Source organism: Ischnura elegans, chromosome X, assembly GCF_921293095.1.
Source record: "Ischnura elegans chromosome X, ioIscEleg1.1, whole genome shotgun sequence".
In the NCBI taxonomy this organism is placed as follows: Eukaryota; Metazoa; Arthropoda; class Insecta; order Odonata; family Coenagrionidae; genus Ischnura; species Ischnura elegans.
Genome location: NC_060259.1, coordinates 32755630 through 32780324, shown reverse-complemented (window position 1 = coordinate 32780324; position 24695 = coordinate 32755630). Strand labels below are relative to the sequence as shown.

General features: G+C 36.4%; 1 protein-coding gene across 1 annotated transcript in view; it reads left to right on the top strand.

The window, feature by feature from the left end:
* Nucleotides 1–24695, top strand: part of LOC124170947 (suppressor of lurcher protein 1) — a 1281814-nt gene that overhangs the window by 406440 nt on the left and 850679 nt on the right. Inside the window, exon 5 of the mRNA XM_046550025.1 lies at nt 17049–17263. Within this exon, the coding sequence (XP_046405981.1) occupies nt 17049–17263 (215 nt within the window). The remainder of the gene's footprint in view (nt 1–17048; nt 17264–24695) is intronic.

The window sequence follows — 24695 nt, the reverse complement described above, 5'->3', positions numbered from 1 at the left end:
ACGCATTTACTATTCTATGCGCCTTTTTTCAGCTCACGGACCTAGCTGGCTTCTGTATTTTATGAACCATTTTTTTCGCTTTCAGGGTAAAATATCTGTTAAATCAGAAAAATCATGCTGTCATTGCTGAACTAACCTGCCAAGAATGCATTTAAATATGGATGTCTTATTTACTATTTTTCTGCTTCTGGTTAAAAATTGCCCTTAAAATCTTTGAGAACATTTACACTTCTAGGTAATGTTTTAAAGACGTTAAGGTCACAAACGATCACCTTGAACGACTGCTTTGTTAAAATAGAAGGAAGGAAAGCATAATCATTCCTAAAATTAGATGATATTTATAAATATCGTGAATTGAGTCTAAGGAGCGGATTCAGTCTACAATTGTCTTTGGCTATGTTTTTTCTCTTGAACGCTACGTATTTTACGGTATTGTTTGTCCATAAAATTTCCATTTCACACCGGAGATTTATAAAATTTAGTGTTTTTTACTGCTGTCCCATTAAAAAAGGTATTTTTAGATAATTATGAGGATGAAACTATTCAAGAAGAGCTCGTAAACTTTTTCAAACTCTTTATTCATCATGTAATTGTAACTATTTTTGCTGTGAGATGGGCCACCTTGACGCCTTTCATTACGCGCAAACTAACGTTGACCCAATGTTTCTCTCCATATTTTCTTCCCATTCGTCAACGGCATGAAGAGTTTACGCAGTTGATTGTGTTATTCACTAAGCGTATCTTATCAATGTGCATTTTATCTGTGCTTATGCTTATTTAGGAAAAATAATATGATATTCAGCGATTTTGACTTGCGTCAAACTAAGAGGCGTTTCCCGTAGTTGGGATAATATTTTATCCGACGTAAAATATGTTTAGCTCTCGTTTAGTGGATTTTTGATTGAAAAATTTTCCCATCGAGTTTGTGTTTTGTGAAGCTACTTTCGCAGCGACACTTTTTGGCGATTTAAATTTCAGAACTCGGTAATCGTGTTCTTCCTTGAGAAAGTTGGAGTTAGCCCATACATGTTCAAAGGTTAAAATTAACATTTACGCATGTATTTTATCTCGTATTTTATCATAATGCACACTAGAAATGATAAATTAGGAAGATGGAGTCTCTAACCTGATTTTTATGAAAAATATATTGGTATATTTTTGAAAATACGCTAATCATGGGATATACTGTCAATAATTTTTTTAAAGTCATCATCGCTGTCATTCAAATGACGTTCTTGTGCACGAGTATAATATGTCTTGTCTTAAAAACTAATTGAATTCCAAATGGGACATAATATAATGTTTTTATAACTTTTATGGTAAAAGTAACTTTTATGGTAAAAATTGAACGCAAGAACGTGATGTTGCATGCCTCTATTTTTTGCAAAAAAAACTGAAATCGAAGATTCACTAAGCAGGTCAAGGAGTAATGATGCTTGGCTGAAAGGCAATTCAAATTGGATGTAGTTTTAATGGCATTAATAAGATATGTTGAATGTTTTTAGACACATACTGGTGGAATCATAACATTTGTTAACTACGGGAACATTTCCAGAATTAGTTTCAACTCAAGACTTGTTCCAAAGCATTCTGTTCTATGTTCAGGTGCGTACGACGATAATAGAAAATGGATTAGAAACAGACGCAAAATGAAAAATGTTTTGGAAATTTCCTGTTATTTATATTCCTGAATTTAGTTTTACACGCAGTATGGATGTTGATTTTTCATTTCACAATTGACTGATGTAACGTATAGCATGAAGAATTCTCGCTGCACACGGAGAAATTGTTTTTGATTATGCCTTGATACTAGAGAATCCTCCTCCTTAGGTGTGTTACATCTTCACGCATCATCTCTCCAATTTGGCGACCCTCTTTCGTGCTACGAATCCGAGTGTCCCCTTCAAGCATCACTCAGTCTCTTTCCCCTCGTCCATTCCCGACTCTCTCCAATTTTGTCGGATGTATTTTTCTCCAATTCCCGCTTTCCATCTCTTTATATTCCCATCGCATTATTCATGTCCCATCTTTTCCTCTTCCGCGCTCAATTTTCTGCCCCCTCCCCTGATGCATCATTCATTCCATCTTGAGGTTCCGCCCTCACTTGACAACGCGCCCGCGTGTATTTAGCCGAGCCGCTCATCTTCCACCCCTGACGTTGCGATCCTCGAGTGAGTTAGAGGGGCCTATTATACCCGCTGCGAGTGTATCTCTCCTTGTGCACCACCCTTTTGCGTTCTCTAGCTCGCTGCCGTCTTTATCTCAACTTCAGAGGTCTAGGTTTCCTCTCGGCCTGGTACACCTTTTCTCTCCACTATTTCCGGACGCCATCCTTCCAGCTCTTCAATTAAGACTCATTTCCATGATTTTCCCGACATTGATTTTCTACGTTACTTCGCGTCTGAGCTCAAGTCTTCGAAGTTTTATAGGTATCCGGCATTAAGAGTTACGGCAGTGAATAGATCACGTTTGGCAGTTAAGCTTTGGCACCAAATGAGGAAAAATAAACTTTTCCGCTAACAAAGTTGCTTTTCGTATTGAGAAAAGAGTACTGGTAGGATTGAAAGGGAATAAATATTGCCCAGGGTGAACGCTGTGATGAGCATAGTGAAAAGAACAGGAACTCAGTCGAGGATTCAAATAGTTCTCACAGTGTGAATCCTTTTACAGGAGCAATATTCGCTTAGTTAGAGAGCTCCCTAGCAGAGTTTGTAAAACAAAGTTGATGAGACCTTTATTCCGAGCCATTGGTGTACTTGCGGTTGTTTATCAGGCAGCCTTTTTAAGTAAAATAACCTTACTAGGACGTAGATACCAGCCCATTTGCAATTTTAGTTCTTATTTTTCAATTTTACGAAGGTTTTCATGTAGAATATACGTTAGGAATTGCCAGTCTTTTCTCAAACAAGAGTTTAGCCGAGGAAAAGATCGCCTATACCTATCTACCGTACAATATCCATGTTATTACCAATTAATGCCAGAACGCGACAACACCGTCATAGCTTATCTAAAATGCTTCATCTTCCACATTAAACTTTCAATTCACTCGGTATAATTTTCACGGGCCATATTAAATGATTGTTGCAATAAATCCTTTCTGTATTTAATTTACTTAATTTTACTTCTACATGTAGCCATATTTACTAATGACTCAAGATTTTCAACGATGAGGAATGAGGTTTTGATTACAGTTTCTCCTGTATAATCAAGCTCCACGGATGAAAAATATATAAATGCATGTGTTGGTCCATGTTTCTTCATATGTACATTAATGAATGGCTTATATAAATTGGCCGATTTTAAAATTGCTGTTAAAATGTACCTACCTATCATAAAATGTCGAATTGCTGAAGAAAGTTTAAATCTGTGCAGTTTAAAAAGTTCATTGTATTTTTGTAAGGGCCTGAAATAATTTTATCAGTAAAACTCCTGAGTACTGATTAAGTATGTTTACTGCCTGTTTACTGAATACAATAAATTATTAATTTTTTTCTTTTTACGAATGCAAATATTGCTAATGTACACATATGCCTGAAAATTCTTTATTTCGCAGCACAATTCCGGTCAATAATTTAATGCTTTTAAAATTATTTCCCCTCATTATCATCAAGTTATATTGACATTTTAATCTACCCATCTTCATTCATGTTCTCTACCCTATATTATTGTATTTATGTTAGAATTAATGCGAAATAAACCCAGCTTCATAGCTCAAATCACAATGTATGAAATGTATTATTACATGCAGTAATGTTTTAGTTGAGAAATACCAACGCTTCGAATTTACGGAGGCAAATTTTGGCCCAAAACTGCAAAATAAAATTAGCAGCACATACACTGTTAAGATTTAATGGTATTGTTATAGTCCACCTAGGCATCCAAGCATACTCTCAATAACGCTAGGGGAGAGGAGCGTACCTCACATTATGTGGTTCTATGGCCGAAAGCCACACATAATACACAGTCATTAGCTCATGTTCATGCAAATGCTCATTGCAGAGACCTTAATCTTAAATTTAACACTAAAATAAGGGCAATAGTGATGAAAAATAGCTGCAATTTTTTGCATCTTGAGAATGATTAACCCGCGCGTTAACATGATATAAAAGCCAAAAAACATCAGCTTAAGAGTTTATAGGTCATTTAAAAGGCTAACGCAACATGATAATGGGCATTAAGAAAGAAAAGTTAGTGTGAAGAAAGGAGAAAAGGTCATTGCGGGCAAACTTTGTGGCTTCTAAGTGAAGGATATTCCAAAGAATATGACAGTGATATATTTTATGAAACTTATTATAATGGGAATATATCGGTGTACTCATGTATTACACAGAATTGTGAGGAAAATGGAATCTGCTCCTAAAAAAGAGCGTATTGTTTTGGTATCACCACAGCAGTTTTGCTCAAAGGAGCTGAAAGCTGCGCACTTATCAAGGTACAGATATCTGTGATAGAAATCTGTGATGCAACATTCGATCTAGCAGGCGTGTCTTTGAAAATCTTAGACGCTCTAACACATTGTAATATTTAGTTAAGGAGTATAGTAATTCATTTATATATACTCGATATGTATTCTCTGTGTATAATGATGTCATTCAGAAATGGTCGCAAGGTATGCCTACATCATTTTTCGCACCAAATCTTTACAGATTTACATGCTAAGTTTGAAATATAGCTGAGCTGATTCTTACTTGCTCTCGGAGTTAATAAATGTCATTACCAGTTAAAAATCTAGTTACACTGATTACAGTTTCTAATAGCGACGCTTCATCTTTACTCAGTCATACAACAATATTTATGAGATGAAGAGTGTAGATAGTAGCACCTTGGCCTAGCTGCGAAATTCTCCAAACCTTAGCCGTTTTGTCATCCCAAAGGCAACTCAGACACACCCTTGTGGACACTTATACATACGTTGACCCCGTGGAAAGAAAAATAACGGGAGAACCGCAAAGTCCCAGATTTCCTTATCGGCTTAAAAGCATACGAGCTCTTGCATAATGTCCCCGCCTTGCTTCCCTACACTCCCGTTCATATCCTCTCGCCGCAGCTCTAATTCCTTTTAAAAATTTCACTTTTGTCCCTACCCTCCTTTCTTCCACCTTTTTACCTCATTCCATCTCGGCGTCATTCCATGTGCCTTTTAATCCTGCAAGCTTTTTTATGTTTAAACTCTCGCTATATGCACTTACGCAGGTATACGCAGGTACACGCAGGTGGCAAATATAAAAGGCGAGGGGTAAGGTTAATTCCTTGGCGGCGAGTTATGCGAATGGCATTACTGCATTAACTCAAATCCTAAGCTATCGAGATCGGTGAGTTTAGTTTTGAGTTCAAGCTCCAAATTTCTCTGTAATTAAAGGATTTTTTTCGCGGCTCTAATCCAAAAATTGTGGCCTCATTAACTTAAGGATTTATCAAAATTTCTGTCTTCAAGGGGTAATTATATTTATTTGTGTGATAACTTTCCCGGTTTTGTGTTTTATCATTTATTGTGCAAAACCAATGCTCATTGGACCTTTCCATGAGTGTGAATGAAAATACAGGAAAAAATAGTATACAGCACGTTTGCGTACTGTTCCTGTTAATGCATAACTCTAACGTTTGCGTGACGACGATGCCAATTTCTTTCAACTAAATGCTCTTTTCCCTTTAAATATTGACCTCTCTTTATTTCCTCATTAAACGAAAAGAAGGGTTTTAGAGATATCAGTTTTTTGTGTTATCCTTCTTCACTGATTATTACTGAAGAATAGATCATTTTAGGTTACATTTAGATATAGGAGCCTTGTTAATTTCCATATGCCTTCACCAAATTCACTTATCCATTATGTGGTTCCATTTTGCAGTTTAATGGTTTTTTGCTCTTTAGCGTCTCTTCACTTTTAATTTTATCTCCTCAGCCATCATGACAAGTTGAGAGAATCCTATGCTAGATAATACATTTTTAAGGCAAGGGGACGAAGCTACGCCATTGTCAGGTTTCGGAAGAGTGCATGAATATGGATTTAATATATCGCGGGTGATGGGATAAGTGACAGCCGATTGATCTTGATTCAATCTTTTATGCAGCTTAACTCTCGACTCTCTACGTATTCCATGCCTTCATCCGATGTCATTTAATCCTTCTATCTCCCTTTCCCTTTCAAATTATTGATGTGAATCGGTAGGAGATATCTGTAAGACTTATCCCTTGGTAGTTTGGCTTTATTTTTTACAACAATTTGTCTCTTCCTAGTGTTACTACTAAAGTACATCCATTTCAAAGTAGAACGGAGGGTGGGCATATTGTTACATGCTTCCAGAACGATAGATGAATTTATATGGCAGTGCGAAACTAAAATGCTTTTACTAATTTTTGAATGTACCCATTAATTCCTCATTCTATGTTTATTGATAAAAAATAAAATAAATTTTTATATTAATGTAGATGGCTACACTTCATTGTGAAGAATTTTTAGTTGAAAAACCTGCATAGCTTTCGACTTTATTTTTTAATATAGGATAAATTAGTACAAATTGATTTAATAGTTTAACTATCTGAGTACATAATTATCTATTTTTGGTTTTAACTCGTACAAGACATTTTTACACCGGCATATGCCACGGGATCCGTGATTTTGCCCGTCGCATTCAATTGTGCCCAATAAATTTGAATAAAACATTCTGTTTCATTTCTAATATTGCACAGCGCAGTAGAGCATGTTCATTGAGCTCATGAGCTTTTAAGAATATGTTTCACTAAGCCATGATTAGACGTTTCCCAGCGTTCATGGTTCGTAGTTAAATTACTAATCAAAATATTTGCCCTCAAAAAATGTCGCTTTATGAATGGAAACCTTTATCTAGTTGTTTCACTCCATTTGTTGTGTATTAGCTAAAGTTGCAGAAAAACTAACAGAAGATTATTTCGATAAATGTACAATTATGAGCAAATCGGTGAATGATTTCGATTATTGATATACTTTGTTCGTTGTCTCAAGTCAGTCTCGTACTAAGAAGATTTATCCACTAGTATAGGCTTGAAATCATTTATACCTTAGCTGTCGGTATACCGCAATGGACATTAACTACTGCGGGTAAGAGCACACTTTTTACCTGTTGAGTAGTACCGGGTGTAATTACACTGTTCGCAAGGCCATGCGGTAAAGAAAAACCCAGTACAATCGTGATTTGTGACGCTGCCATCTGCGAGGCCGCAAATGGTGCCTGAAATATGGCTGCTCGCACAGTTTGCCTTGAAAATCATATTCCTTTTGGGAGCGCTCTTTCCGCTTATTCCACTGATCGCCATTTGGTTAATTTCCCAGAAGTGCCGTGAAGCCTTAATGCAAGCGGCCTTTGATGAAGGAAAATTGGGAGCAGCTCAGATATTAGCAAAGAATGCTTTATTCAGCGGATGATTAAAAGTCTGGCTACCGCCAAGGCTTATGAACATGCTATGGGGCATAAATAGCTAAAATATAATTTTAACACAAATAATTTTAACATGATTTACGCGTTCCTTGCTCTTGCTATGAAAATTCATTCCTCATATATTCGCGACACATTTTAATTTGATCAATTTCAAGGTGCAGTATCGTTTTAAACCTAAGAAATTATTTGGAATTTTTTAAAGAGTATATTCTGGTGATGCACTTCATTCTACACTTCTTAAATTTATCCAATAATGTTCCAATGCTCACCGTGTCATAAATCTGTGTGTGTCATTCTATTAAATTATCATTATTCTCTCTGCTTCCGTTACATCCAATTAATCCTATTCTATTAAATAAAGAGTATCGTTATTGATATTGGGTTATCTTGCCACGATTAAAATTAAACATAATAACCTTAATGTTAATGGTATGATATTTGATGGAGGCGACGTACAGCTAACGTTATTTACGCCGAGAGGGAAAGGGTAGGGAAGACAGGGAAAGAAAAATTCAACGTTGGCATTAGCTTGCTTTTAAAGGGAGGTGCCAAGGAAACCACGGTTTAATTTTCATCTGACAGACGGAGTGCTGTGCATGAAGTAGGGGAGTTTGGGTACATTTTTGACAAATTTCATTTAATCGCTCTTAGTTCTGAAAGTAGGCTACTAAGTGGATCAAAGAGTGTTTCTTGATGTAATTTGTACATTATCATGCGTTTAAAAATCAAATTTTTGTCCCTGAATGCATTTGTTAGCTCATAGGAGCAAGTCATTAAAAAATAATACATGTCACTACAGACCACACCCCAAGGGCGGTTGTGACAGGTTTCTAAAATACTTTAAAATGCTCTGAGATAATTTTAATTAGAAGAAATGTTTAACATAATACAAAATATTCTCCTTTCTGAAATCATTGAAACTCATTTACAAAATAAATAAAATCTGGGAAATAATCTTCAATAATTTACAATTAATAAGGCAGCATCTAAAATTATAACGTCAGTCTACACATAAACTCTGTAGCTCCAGCTGTATCTGTCTTCATTTAAGTTAGTTGAGAAGTTGAGTAAACATTTCTAATCTTGCTTTAAGGGAATCCTATCCAAATATAAAGGCCAAATAGAGATAGTCCAAAATAAATGTCCGCGCCACGTGTTAAGTATTTTGATAGCTCTTGCTGTTCTGCCAAAAGGCGAAAACGGGTTATTCTGAGTGAAAAACCCCATGCTGAATATATTTTTATTTTCGCCCGCGCTAGGACTCGTCAAGCCATAGCGTTAACGAACGTAATAGCGTTTTCTTATCTTAGAAAAGACAGGCAAATTACTCTTTAACTCTGTACTTCCACGCAGCTGGCCGCAAAGTATTCTCTCGTCTTACTTCTATATAACCGTATTCATAGTGCAAGATGCCATACTATAGTGGTCCTTATTTTCAAGGTTTTCAAATATCTTTTGAGAAGCCCCCAGTTTTGTTCACTTTGGTGAGCAAATAAATTATGAAAATAATTTTTGCTGTTGGATACTGGGAAAACGTGCCGCATCCCACTAAAATTTTCAAATTTTGAGTTTTTTTTAAGGGCATAACTGAAGATGATGTTACCCTCGGATTATTCTATCACTTTTCGGTCTTCTTCAACGACTTGATAGACGTTTCTAGTGTATCACCTCAACTATCTTTCATTTCTGCCCTTTGGTTCCCGCGATATCGAAAATTTTGAAAATGAGGACCACCCTAATACCACATGGTCCTCTTTAAGTATTTCTAATGCATATTCTTGGCATCTAAAAAAAAACAAATTTTACTTGGGTCACAACCGTACCCAGAAAAAATGTCACAACTGTAGTCATAGCACTCTTTCGCAAAAAAAAATCAAGCGCCATGTCGATACAAAAAAACTTTCTCACAAAATAATTACTACTATTAAACCTGTAACGTATATCTTATATCGAAAAAAAACTCCATTTTCTATTAATATTTATGTAACAAATACCATCTTTAGAAATCGAACGAAAATACATACTTTTGACGGTTGATAATTAATATGTGCCTTTGCTAGTGTCCATGGCGCGCTGCGGCTGACGCAATACTGTGACACAGGTTCAGACATGCAAGCTGCTGGCCAGTATTCTAACACTAGCCATCACATATACGATCCCCCTCAATGTTAATATATCTTTTCTGTTCCTGCTACCCTGATTGAAGGTCAAGATCAAACTGTTAGGCTAATTAAAGCATCTTATGTTAATAACAGCAAATAAGCGTTCTTCTACTTTCCTAATATCTGACAGAAAGATGCAGCTTAAGGTCTTTTAAAGTCTATAAAAAATACATTTTGACATAGATAGGTAGTACGTAATCCCTGTTTAGGTAGACGAAGAAAGATTTCGTGCCATTCGCCGGAAAGCACGAAATCTAGAATAGTGCATAAGTTTGCGGAATAGGCTACAGTGGGTATGGTTATAGCAGGGTACGGTAGTGAGTCGTCGTATTAGAAAAGTTTTAGGAAATAGAGGAGTATGCAAGGGAATATAGTAAGCAGCTTGCAGGTATGAACATGTGTAACAGTATTGCGTCAGCAGTCGCGCGCCCTAAACGCTAGCAGGGGCCCATATTGTTTTTCAACAGTCAAAAGTACGTACTTTTGTTCGATTTCTTTTGATTATTGCTGTTACATGAATGTAGATGGAGTGTTGAGTATTTTCCTTAGATAAAACGAAGACATTATTGGTTCAATAGCAGCGAATACGTTGTTAGCAAGCTATTTCATTTTGACATGGCGTTTGCTTTTTCGCGAAAGAGTGCTATTGGGTACGGTTATGACGTTCTTTAGGACTCTCCAAAGAAAACGGTATTTGATAGCGCGGAAACCTATTCATTTATCAAACGAGGATTAAGTTTTTTATTCATTAAAATATCCTTTTTGTACCTCAAATAAATGTTAACAATCAACAATTTTGAATAAATAATAGTCAAATAAATTAAGAAAAGATGAAAATGGGTCATTTGGACTCCTTCCGCGGTTCAATTCCTGAACCTAAAATGATTGAATTAAAATCATCCTGAAGTCCGATTGAGAAATACACAAACTTCGTGAATTTAAACTTTTGTTTCCTGTGGTATAAATATGGTATGAACTGCACCTACATCATCGCAGGAAGTCACACCTTACGACCACGCCATTACATCGCGTGTCTCATTTCCATTCCTCGACTCCCAAACTTCCCATCTTCCCTTGCGCCGTCCCTTATAATCTCTCCAAATAGCCTCTCTCTCTCACAGCTTCTCCTCGAAGCCCTTTCAGCCTCCTGCTCATGGTTCTACGCCGACACCGCCCCACAATATCCATATTTCAGCCTCGACTGATTCCATTATCCCACTTTCTCCCTTTCCCAAAGTACGTTGGGGTCTCATTTTATCCCCCGATCTATGATCCTGCCGTATCCTGGCCTGTAATTGTCTCCTGCCTCTTTTCGCTCCGCCGTATCGCTTGTCTTCCGTCCTTGCGCTATTTAAATCCCTCCGTGGAACGACTCCGATGGCAAGTTAGTGGTTTCGGGACGTATTTCAAGATACCTTTAATCGAAGTTCTCGATTGTTTGGCGCTTTTGAGAAATACCTTCAGGGTATTTTTACTTCCGTTCAGCATAGTTTCATTACTGCAATTCCTAAATATGAAGAAAAAATGACGTACTAGAAGAGAAATTATGTAATTATACTAAAGCTTACGTATTTCTGTATATTGCCTTTATCATTTGATGCCGCCACAGATGACACTCAAGATTTGGTAGCGTTTTTTGGAATTCATCCAGATGTTAATTTACCGATTTTCTGCATACAATATGAATTTACGAACTCTTTTCAAACTGTTTGAGATTTTGCATTGCATAAAATTTATCCATAGATTTGAGGGTTTCTTTAAACCTGTATTTACTCAAACATCCTCCGATGTATTTATCATTATATATAACTAAAAGGGCATACGTTATTGAATAATTTGTGTGTCCATTATTTGTCATTATGATAGAAAAACAATTTTTTCTTTGTTAGTATTTACAAAGTATGAGATACATTAATTAATAAGTTATCATTCTTTTCTTATTTCACTCCTAGAATAGCAGCTTTGAAGCGAACAATAACTGAGACACTTGTGTGAATATTTCATCCCTTTAAGTTGCGACAGAAGAGTGTTTATTTTTTTACTTCTTTGTTTATTTCCACACCTCCGAAATCAGCGTTAATCGGCCTTTACATCAGGGTTTTGATACCATTTCACAATCAGACGTGCACGAACGTCCATGCCGTGGGTAAGGGTTACTTACCCAGGCGGGACTCAAACCCACGATCTTTGGTATGGCAGGCGAGATCTTTACCCCGCCGCCACCGAGGCCGGAGTTCATAGTAATTACTACTTTTATCGTGAAAACTGAAAAACGATGAAGGTATTTATGCAAGGCTCGCATGTGTTGATCAAATCAAATAAGTCACTGAGTCACCATTAATCTTTTTTTCATTTTAGTTTTCTAATGGGTAACCGGTTGCCCGAGTGCGCTTTTGTGTAAGAAATCTAGAATCGGATTTTGCAATCATGAATTACAATGCAATGGAAATTCATAGCATGGCACCAGAACAAAATTGTGTTGTATTTCTAGGTAAAATAATTTCCTTAAAAAGGAGACACTAAAATACACTAGCAACTGTTAAAGTCCATTCTTAATTATTTACTTACAAGTTCGTGTTGGTCCTTCAATTATGCATATGGGATCCCTTTATTCTTGCCATTTATAAATCATTAGCCTTTGCTTACTCTCCTGACTTACGTGACTGCTTTTCCTTCTTCCAGTATGCCATTAGCTCCATTTGTCTCTAAACTACTTAATTCATTCGTCTACAATTAGCGCCTTTTACCAAAATACGGGTATATGCTAAATATAATGCTTTAAGATGCATCAAGTTATAATAATCTTTTATATTTTGTATAATATGGATACTCTGGTGGAATACTCCTGTAGAAGTTATCATTTCCTTCATTTTACATTTATTACAAAAATATAAAAGTTAAGTTATGGATTTTGCCTCATAGTGAGTCAATAACGAGCAAAGATTCCTCTGAAGAAGGATGGACGATTCTGTACTAGTTAATTATGGGCCACTTTATTCGCAAACCTCGTTTACTTTCCCTTTCACCTCTTAGGCATTTGGATTTCGATTTAAATATACGACTCTCGACCCTTCTGGTTAATAGCATCGGGAATCTACATCCAATTTTTTTCCCTCTCGTCTTATTTGATGGCGTTCCTGAGTATCTCCCCATTCCCCATGTTCCCTGGTCATTAAGTCACCGATTCGGTCGCAAAACGAGGTGCGCATTCCGACGGAATTGAATGCCGTGTTCTCTTCCTGAATTATTACCGTCAGGTTGGCCTGTTGTAAATTTTTCACGTTTCGCTATATGGGGTCGAAAACTCTCCACTCCGTTACATATTTACCTGAAAAAGGGAGCTATTTTTTTGCACTCTCCAGCGTCAGTTGTAAGAACGGCCAACATTTCTACTTGTCTACCGGAGACCGCGCCGATACTAAAAATTTCATCTATTTTTTTGCGTCACAATACATCTAATTATGGAGTGGTTTTAGAATATTCCGGAATGTATTTCCTCTTACTGGAAGCCGCATATTACTGAGTTTTTCTGTCATTGTGCTCAATGAAAAGAACCATAAACTTGGTTTATAACCATAAAAGCAACTTTTGCATTTTTAGTAATGCTTTTTATATAGTGAATTTTTGTCGTCAGTTATTCTTTCTTGGTAAGTAGGCGAGCACGTGACAATTTCTCTGTTCCCCAGGAATAGGATAGAGCTCTATGGACTAAAACATAGAGTGACGCTTCACATTTAAATTATGGGCTTTATGAGAAACAAGTACTCAACGACTGCAATTAATGCGTATACAAGGGGATGAAACTAATCATGAAATGGTGAGCAGAAGATGGAGATACTGCCTTTACTCTCGCATGGAAAATTGATATTAAGCCATCTGCTGTGCTGAAAACCTTATAATTAAGGGGTCACAATTATTATCATCCTCCGGTGATGTCGTTTACACCATCTCAAACTTGACTCAATTTGATAAAGATCCTATGCATCGGAAAAGATATCTTGCTTAGTGCGTTTATCTCTCACAAAATTGAAAGGTGCTCAACTTTATGCTTCATTGTGGGACAAAATATTTGAATTTTATATATTGTAATATTGGATAAATCTCTTTTTTTAGACATTAACTTAAATATTTCCAGTTTTTTACATTTTTATCAGAGGTCGTCATTTTAAAACATAACTTGTTATTTTATTGCAGTACATAGTATTATATAAATATATTTTACCTTTAAAAATAACGAAAAAAATTCTTATATTTTGCAGATTTGCTTTTACCATTCACGAATCGGTAGTATAAAATACTCTAGTTGACTCGCTATGCATGCGACATCAACGAAAGTATGGATTCAGAATTTATTAATGAGTGCTTGTTCAGTTTTTCTATTGTGTTTTGAGATTTTAACGCCTTTATTTCAATACGAAAACAAAGGAATGGCATCTTATAATTTTTATGATAACGCTTGGGTCTTATAATTTAGACTGCATTTCAACACAATTCATTAATTCATATAGTGTACGATGTAATTCCTAAAATTTACTAATTCTGATAACTTAGGATCAAATTACAGGAATTAATATGTGTCATTACTGCTACTATACCTAAATTTTATTTGAATGAGGAACCGTTTTTATTATGAGGACAATTTATAAATCGCTCATATCTTCCTCAAATCAATATTAGAAATTGAAGTAAAGGTGCATAAATGACAAACACTATCTCGCGCACATCTGTTGGCCATAAGATGTCAGTAGTTCAACTCGGGTCATAAAGAACGTAAAGTGGGCCAAAATTGTACCATTAAATTTATATTCCATTTCTTTCAAGCAGCTTTTTATCTCTTTTGGCATCTCTCTGGTAATAAACGTGTTTCATAGCTTTTCACCGAGCGTGCGTTTAGGTCGTTATAATCTGATCAGCTTCAGTCTCCATTCTGCCTTAGTTAATAACCACGTTTTTCTCTTCCGATTATCAATGTTGTTTAAAGTCAGGGCCACCATTCATTAAAGGACACACTGATTTGCATGCTAACAAGAGAGCTCTATCGACAATGACCTAGGGTGCTGCTTCAGATGTAAATGAGGGTCTTGATGAAAAAATTCAAAGGTGGAATTTGATGTAATATGAAACATCTACCTGAGGGCTGGTGAGCAGATGATAGAATTACCCCATTCACTCCCGTGAGAAGAATTAAAATAAAAATCAAATTCATTACTCCAAAATATTTTAAATGTACAGCTTTGGCTGCAAGGTAATAGCGGAGATTTAAGTTACTTCAGTGGTTGAAACCAGTGTGAAAGCTGCAATCCTCAAATTTTAATAAAATGCTAGTCACAAAAATTGTTAATTTTAATACTGCATAAATATCTTATTTTAAATGACTAGTTGCAAAACACATATCATGTGAATTTAATTTAAATGTATAAAGAGGAAAAAAATTATAGCCGTACAGTAAGATACAAATGTATAACTCTTGAGGAAAAAAATACAAATTTTCAATACAAAAACGTAAGAGAAATCAAAAAAAGAACTTTATTGTCATGATGGAATAACAACCAATGTTAAGCCTGTGGTATTCAGTCATCTGCTGTGCTGTAAATTTTAGAAATGAGGGGTAAAAAGTATTACCATCTTGTGTAGATGTCATTCTCAGTGTCTCATACTTGACTCGATTAGATAAAAATCCTAACCATCGGAAAAATATCTGAGTGTGTTTATCTCTCACAAAATTCAGGAGCACAACTTCGTGCTTTATCGCGGAATCCACGAGACGACGGGTATAAACGCTCTAACCACTCCGGTTTGCGGCATCGGGATGGCAAATGGCAGCTTTTATTGACGAGAGAATGTTCTTTTGATGGGGGAATGAGGACCCTTTTTTCCGAAGTTTTTTACGAGCGGTTATTTTGCGGAAATATGCAGTGCTTGGATTACAAACAAAGGGTTAATCGCTTCAAACAACTATGAAACCTTAAAACGGCATGGGTTTAGGAGAAGCACTTCTCAAGTAGCAAATAGCTGTAGCTTTTGTTTGATGTGCAAATTCAATTTGTTTACTCGAATCTTGAGGAACACTTTCTCTAGTGAGCATCACAAAAACGTGTAGGAGTTGAAAAACTACATAAAAAAACAAACAAATTTTCGCCATTGTGAGATTCACCGACAATGTTATGAGCTATGATGTCAGCGTGGCAGTTTAATGTACATGTATTTTGAATATGAACGGTGACGATCTTGGCAGCAAATGGACTACTCATGTTTTGCTTGTTCATTTTATTATTCAATTTAGCATTTATAATTCAATTTATTTGGGAACTGTTGATGCAAATAACTGAGTAGTGAAAAGGACGCATGGAAAAGTAATGGAGACAAAAATCCTTATTCTTTTTTACCTTGTTATATAAATTAATTCAGACCTAATTAAGGTCGCGTGTCACTGTTGGAGGAAAGATAAAATTTGGTTTGGCTTATCTAGGAAATGTAAGTTTACTTGAACTATGTACTTTATACTTTTCAGATGAAAATTCTTTAAATAAATTTGAAAAATCAGTTATGGCCATTTTGAGTGTATAATTAAAGAAAACATTTTAATCGCCCACAAATTGAAATCGCAGAGCAGGCTGATACCAAAAAAGCTTTTAATCGTATTTAAGCATTTTTTATGAAACATTTAATGCTAGTAATATTACATTGCTGGCATTTAATGCCCTTAATTAAAAATCCTAGGTAACCTATTTGTGGTCATTAGTGGTCTAACCTCGTGACATAGGTAGGGTAACGTCAATATTTCTATGATTCACCAGATATTGGCTCAAAACATCCATTTGTAATTTTATTATGTTATTTTATTATTTGTAGTTTTTTATGGAATATTATTTGAAAATAAAATATTCCATCCGGGTCCGCGACAGCTCCAGAAAATGTAATGCTTTTTCTACATTCGCATACCACTTTGTGTAAATTAACCAGCTATCTTTTCTTAGAATTTTGATGAATATTTTTGGTACCTTAGGACACTTGTGCAAGATAAAATCCATTTTTTTAGTTAAACTCTGAAGAAACATATTGCTTGAACTAAAGAGAAAGGTATGATTTTGGTCAACTTGATTTTGTTTCGACACTTTCACTTTTGATACTGGTGAAATCTTCTCGGGTTTTCCAACAAGTGAGTTACTTGTGGGCCAACGCGACGTTTCGATGGCTGTGTCTGCCATCGTCCTAATGACAGCCATCGTCGTTGGCCTAAGAAAAACTTACCTGACGAAAACCCGATAAGATTTCAACAGTTTCATTCGCCAGGAAATAAAAAATCACATATTACCCTATTAAATTTTCGAGCATATGGTAATATTATGAAAGACGATTCAGCCATAAATTAAGTGCCACTTTTCTATTGGTGATGACGTTTGTATGCATTTGGATCAGCGCTGAGTCGTGGAATTTTTCAACAAATAATTTTTCATTCTTTTCTATTTCCAGCTGCGTCCGCGGTGACTTCGTCAAGCTCTTCCTGCACTTGGAACGCCCGGAGGTGAACGAGTACACCCCCTGGTCGAGCGTGCTGTGTGGTGGCATTGCAGACGTACCCCACCACCACTTCAGTTCCGGCCACGGCCTAGTCCTCGAATTCCACTCCGACCGCAAGCCGGGAAATAACTCGGGGTTTATGGGAACATTCCGATTCCTAGACAGACGTAAGTAAAACGTTTTTTTTTTATCAAATGCTCCGGCTTCCAGTTGCAGGAATAATCTTGAATTCATAGTCCTCCCCTCAATACTACTTATATTTATAAAATAAATTCCTTAGTGCGAAACTTGCATATCCTTTATATTGATTTAGAGCTTTACTAGATTTTCATTTGGACATCACTATAATAGAATACTGTTTGTTCTTTGCACTCATATTTTTAATGGATTTCTGACAGTTTTTCGTCATGATTGCGTCTCTGAACATCACTTGTGGATCCATTACTTGTTCTTGCAGCTTGTATGATTACTTTTTACAATAATTTTGCCCTTATTTATGTATCATATTTAAACTGTAGCATAATAACCCTTCCAGTAGACGCAGTATATTGCAGAGAAAACGGAACATCCTTTAAAAAAAACTTTGGAAATTTAAGTGAGGCTTCAATGGACATAATTTGAAATGCAAATGACTAGATTTATTCCTCATTTAACTTTGTCGCTATTTTAAGCATAAAATACCGAAATGTTTGCAAATTGAATTTTAGGGGCTTCGTAATTTTTACAATTTCTGGAAAACAGGCTGTTATTTTAGGAAAATAAGAATACTCTATCAAAAATAACTTATATATTAGTAATAAACGATTTAAGTTTTTCCTGGTGAATACTTCTGACAAATGTTTCTCGGGTTTGCATCCAGCTAGAAAATATAAAAGCTTTATATATTAGTACTTTCGTAGGAGAAGTGGTTGACATTCATCTACTATTTTCCCCATATTTTATAAATGGTCGTGATTAATTGCGTATGCTTTATTGCTTTAATTGAGCGAAAAGGATAAGCGTTACGTGGAAAAATCTAGAAAATATAAAAATTCTCTCCCTTTTAAGTCTACAGCGGAATTAAACTCCAATAGGATGGGCCACGGCCAATGACGGATCATTAGATTTGAATGAAACCACGTTTACTTGTTGGAGCCGTGGACTCGTAACTAGCAAAAACCATGTAGTTAGTGGAAATATTTACTTTTGATGCCGTTGCCAATACCAAAAATCCCTTCATATGTGCTATGATAACCTAAGGTGCACTATGGTTATAGCGGTCACAGAGTATTATTAAAGTTATATAATTTATAGACGTACGATTTAATTCTGTTTCAGTATCAGGGCCAAAACCAGGCCTTGTAAAGCAAAAGCAGACCAATGCATTACCCAGGGGGCTAGGTGGCTTACTAGGCAAAGCGTTGGGCTACTTATCGAAGTTATTCAAATAAAATAGTGCTTCACTTTCCCAAAATTATTTTATGCGTTTGACGCGTTCATCTGGTACAATTCACCACAGTGGCGCTGGGAACCGGAATGCGTATAAATGAATTCTTAAAAAGTGTAACGATCTTTAATTTCAATATGTTGAATTTCCAATATATATTACATCTGAATCGGTTGTACAAATCGAAGGTCCCTGGGCTCAAATCCCAGGTTAAGCCTCCAAAACCTACAAATAAATAAATAAACTGAAGTGCGAGGAGGCCTAAATAATTTTTTTGGCTCCCTCTGCCGTGAATTTGTGAAATACAAGCAGCTTTGAGATGAAGCATAACTAACCTGTCCAAACCAAACTGCCTTTGTCCCCCTTGAAGTTCTAATTACAAGGATATGACTCAAATCGCTCTGCATCACTTTGGTATTTCATGCTAGTCCAATGCTAGTAAGTAACGCGGAGACATATGTGTAACATATTTTCTCGCGGAAACGAAATACCAGCTTTAAGCTTTTTGGCTTAAATTGGAGATTCTTGATGCTCTGTCTGAAAGTTCTTATAGGACTTAAACCACAAATTCTTTTAAATAGTTAACATTTTATTTTATTTTATTTTGGGTTGCCGTGTAATTTAATATTTTTTTCTGTTACCTTTAATGATTGGGTCGGTACATTCTTTGTACACAATTATACGTGGGATTTATAGAAGGCAAATACATTTTTATTCTCTACTAACAATGTAATTTTTGCTGGACATCTGCAATTTTTAACGTAACTATGTAGTTCTCACAAGAGATGTTTATGGATGTCCTCTCCATTATCATTGTTGTTAAATATTCTGGAAAATATAATATATTGGAAGGAAGTTATGCCCTTTATCTGAAAATAAAAGGCGGAGTTTGATGGTAGAATCTTCGTAAAGAAGGAAAGATCGACGATGAGGACAGAGTTTGATTTTAAAGGAGTTGTGACCTTGTTTCATTCTGGTGTGTCATATACAATGTGAATATCAAGCCTAAAATGTTACTGATGGTGCCTGTTCAAATAAGTAAAATAGGGCATTTTTACTTACTCTTAGTTATCTTTTACTCTTTTTTACCATTTCGTCATTATCAGGTAAGAAATATATACCACGAGGGTCGGGAACAAATTTATAAAAAATATATTATCAGTTACAAATTATTCTTTATTTAAATAAATTAAACTTAGGATGGTCTTCAAAATCACGTTTTCACAGAAGGTGATCAAAACTCATACTTTGGGTTCCTGGCAATGCTTGGACACTATCGGATTTCCTGAAACGTGGCGTCACAAATTCTAAGACCTCCTGACTTTAAACAATCCTGATGAATAAAACTCGGGTACAATTAGAAAGCGCTATTTTTATAGCAGTTTCTAAGGTCAAACTTTGAAAATGTGAAGTAACACGCCCTCATATGATAAACTTTAATCATCTACTGCCCCTTTCTCCAGCGACGCGAATGCATAGGTACAGTGCAGTGTCTCGACAGTTTTCTGTGCATTAGCTAAGTCAACACTCCCTGAACTTATCCTCACGTTTCTCACCAAGCTCTCTTCCTTTCTACGTAATTGGAGAACTTTTCGTAGATGGACTTCAGTCGTGACCAGAGGAGTTCAAACATTGTAGAAGCTTCTGAAGTTAAATTACACTGCTTGTACCTCTCCGGTAGCAACGAACAATTCAATATCTCTTTGGGAAGAAAACTTAGCTGGCTTCTTTCATCCTATGTCTGCCATAACACACTCTGAAATTAATTCTGGTGAGATGTACATTCATACTGTTTGGTTATTTTAACTATGACCTAATCGCTATTCTTTTAGGGTGACGTTGGAAAACATTACTAAGATATCTGTCTAATTAGAATTTATCACCGATTTATTTCATTCTGATCTTATCCACATACTACCCCGCAAGCCACCTAAATGGCACTGACCGGGGGAGTTTGGATACCAGCCTATATGAGGAAAAAGGAGATGGGAAATTACGATTAGCAGTTATTTAATTCCTCTATGGTTCGGGGGGAAAATGAATTCCCATTTTTACGCGTTTTGCTGAATATCTCTCTTAATTTATCGCCTTGGTCGGACTTGGGAATATAGGGGGGCTCTATTATTATGTGTCGCTCGTGTCGCTCTTAAAGATTTCTATTCTCAATTTTTCAAGCAGTCTAAGGCTACCACACAGCTCCGAGTCTCCAGTGGCTCCCAGCCTAATTTGCTTAACATCTGGCTAGCGCTAACTGTACACCAGTATCAGTTTTTAGCACAGCCTTTCTTTGTGTTTTATTCAGTTCTTGGATTAAGTTTTTCAGCACCGGATCCCATATGCTCGCTGCATTTTCCAGGTGTGGTCAGACGAGCGCGAAATAGCACCTATCTTTTATTTTCTCTTTCGAAAATGTTCCCACGATGCGCTTGACGAATTCCAATTTCTTCAGGGCTTTGCCGCAAATATTCCTTAAATGTGTTCCCCATGAGAGGTTCGAGGTTAATGTTACTCCCAGTTAATGTTAATGTACTTCACTTCGTCTGTTGCCTTTATGTTAATACCATCCAAAGCATAAACATGGTTATAGTTTGAAGAACTCTGCAAAGTATGTACCACCGTGCATTTTCTCAGATTAAGAGTAAGTCCTTACTCTTTACTCCACGAATGAACGTGGTCTAAATCCGATGATAGAATTTCATAGAGTGAGCACTTATTTAACGACAGATAACAGCGTCGTCAGCAAATAAACGTATTTTTCTGCTAATTCTGTTGCAGAGGTATTTAATGTTTATAATGAATAAAAAAGGGCCGATTACGCTTCCTTGCGGAACTCGTGATGTCACTTTAACCACATCAGAGCTAAATCCTTGAAGAACTAATTTTTTTTTACGATCGATCAGGAAGTCAGGTATTCAGTTTACCTCTGTTTCGTTTAATACATTTGACTTTTATTTGTATAAATATTTATTGTGAGGTACCGTGTCAAAATCTTTCTCAAAATCTAGAAATACTGCGTCAACTTGTCTTTTCGATTCACTAGATTTGAGAACGTCGTGAAGAAAGAGCGCGAGCTGTGTTTGGTATGATTTACCTTTTCAGAAGCCGTGCTGATAGCTATGCAGGCTGTGGTGACTGTCCAAGAAAGTCATGATATCGCCAAGGACGATATGCTTAAGTATCTTGCGTATAATCCATATTACAGAAATTGGACGATAGTTGCCTGGGCCATGTCTGTTTTCCTTTTTGAATATCGGTGTAACGCTTGCAGATTTTCTGTTTAGCGGTAACTTTCCTTCAGACAGTGACTTCTTGAATATTATCTCTAAGGAAGGTGCGATCTGTGAAGGTAACTCCTTAAGAACACGCTTGGACATTTCCTTCGGACCCAGAGATTTACTATTATTTATCGATTGTTGTTATTTAGTTATCCACTCGCGTTGTTTTTTCCATCGGTTCCTCAGTACATGGGATGTCTAAATTAAACTCAACATTGTTTGTAGTGTGTGCACTTCCGAAATGGGAATTTAACGTACTAGTTTTGTCAGTATCTTCGGTGACAAGTTTACCACCCTTTTCAAATAACGAGTTATTAACTTATAAGGAAAGAGGTTAGACTGCTGACTACAATAGGTGTTGATTGAATAAAAATACTACAATTTGTGCGAAAAATCCACAGAGGAAAAACCATTCGCCTTGACTTAAATAATACTACAATTTTTCCATTCTTCTGAATGGTTGGCTGTAGCAAACCAATGGCATCGACGTCGTAAGTTCTTAGGAATGTTAAGCCCTTCGGAGACAAATAGTTTTGTGCGCAAATGCTCCCTCACATGAGAGCTATATAAACGTCTAAATACGAGAGAGGGGTCGTTATTATGGTCGAGGTTTGCATTCTTACTGTCTAAAGTTGGAAATAAAGGAGTAAAACTTTGTCAGGTTCACTATTATATTAATATGGGCACTTTCCTTTCTCTGCCGTACTGGCTCCCAAAATATTACTGAGAACTTCAGGATTGACTAATAGTGAACCTGACAAAGTTATACCCCTTTATTTCCAATATGGAGAGGTTTCACAAATTCAAGCCTGAAGTTATCAGTTAAATGTCTAAAGTTGACAAAGTTCCACTGAATGACGACGCGGGTCCTAAGGTATGCGGCGGCCCTTGTGAGGTCATGTGACAACCAATGAGTCTGGTTTCTATTTACTATTTTACTATGTAGGTACTTGGGTAGCTATATCGCAGAATAAAAGTTACCTCGTAGTGCCTTGGGGTGAGTTTTCTTGCCTAAGCATTATGCTACACAGATGTAATCACCTAAAACTCTAAAAATTGAAACAAAGACTAGAATCATCTATGTAAACGCTTTCTCCGGTTCACGTGCTGGAATAGTGGTAGAAACTGTGGTATACGTAATGGTTTCCATGAAGGACACCAGTTTCTGTTCAACTTATGCTGCCTCTGCTTTTCGCTACTTGTCTCTTACTTTTTTAGTGTTGACAATTTTGTCTCGTTAATCTGCTAATCAGTTGTTCAGCTTTTATATTACGGAATTATTTTACCATTCTCGGAAGAAAACGAACTAATTTGCCTATCTCCAATCAATTTCCCCAATTTTGTTATTACCATGCAATTCACGGTCGTTATTTGGCATCCATCTCATTGAATTGATGACGCATGTGTTGTTCGGTGAGATTAAAACATGCTAATTGGGCGTAATTCACGTTTTCCGGAGAAAGCTTGGAGATTCCCTCCCCCCTTATCGTGTCTCCTGTCGGGGGAATTGCAGTAGTGAGGGCTATCGCGTCATGAAAAGGGAAATGAACTTTGGAGGATCGTTTTGACGGCGTGTATACTTGGAATCGTGCCATCAAAAGATCCTTGCTCCGACCTCCCTCTGCATCCACGCCACGAAGCATCGAGAGAGCGTCCGACCCTCTCATGCCACTTCTGCTCAACCCTGAGCGCAATATCTGCGAGCCGAGGCATTTGCCTGATCGATTTTGAAGTGCTGCACAGTGCCTTGAAATAGAAAAAAAATCTGGCCGATTCCACAAAATCTTTTTCATCTAACTGGGAAGTTAAAACTACGCATAAATACTCTCATAGAATAAAACTGATAACTTCAGGCTTTACTCTGTGATACCTATTCATATTGGAAATAAAGAAATAAAACTTTGTAAGATTCACTATTGTAATAGTGAACCTTACAAGGTTTTATTTCTTTATTTCCAAATTTTCATAGAAACTGCGCATAACTTACCCGATTTATTGTTTCTTGTAGCCGCAGGCTAACAAGCAATAAAAGTTTGAAGTGGGAAAAATTTTGCGAAAAACGATCACCATCCTTCTTGCTCCAAGAAGTACCAATGTTAGCCTCATCCTGTAATTTAATGCATTGCCGTGTGGAATAAACAGTCACTCAACTTTAATATGCAGTGAATTTTCTTTCGTTCGCTCAAATCATGTGGTACACTGGGGCTACGGGATATGTGTTTGAAAATAAACAATGGAGTGATGTCAGGCCGGGAAATTTTATCTATTCTTCCGCGGTAAAGATTTCCCTGATCGGATTCGTTGTCCACTGATATCAGGGCTAATGATCTTTCTTTTAATCCGATGGTATTAAAATCTGGCACCAGATCCCTGAAATTTTAAACTTGTGCCAAAATTCAGCCGAAATTAGGAAAGAAACATATGTGAAAAAGATTTCATAGAGGAATATTGTAGGAATATTAAACTAATTCCGAGTGTTAGAAACATGCATACCCCACCATCTATTTCTCCGTACCTAATGCTACCGCGTTACTTCACAGTTTGCCTTATGGAAGCCAAATTCGTGGCAAAAAAATATGTTATCAGCCTTTACGAGTTTTCAACGCCCATAAGTTATTCATTATTCCCTCTCTGCGTGAAAATGTCGGATTATTTCTATAAAAGCGAAATTTCCGACACTTTATTTCGTAATTTGATTATGTAATAAAGTCCCTGGTTGCTATGGATGCTTCATTATTTTCCTTTCAAACTGTCTGAATTTTCGTAAAATTTTAACTCAGCACTTTGGCGGAAGTGGCTTATATAATCGGATTTGGAAACAAATAGAATCAGAGATTCAGGTATCAGTTGAAAAATTTTCCGCAAAGAGTTTATCTGATCCCGGAAAAAGTCTTATTT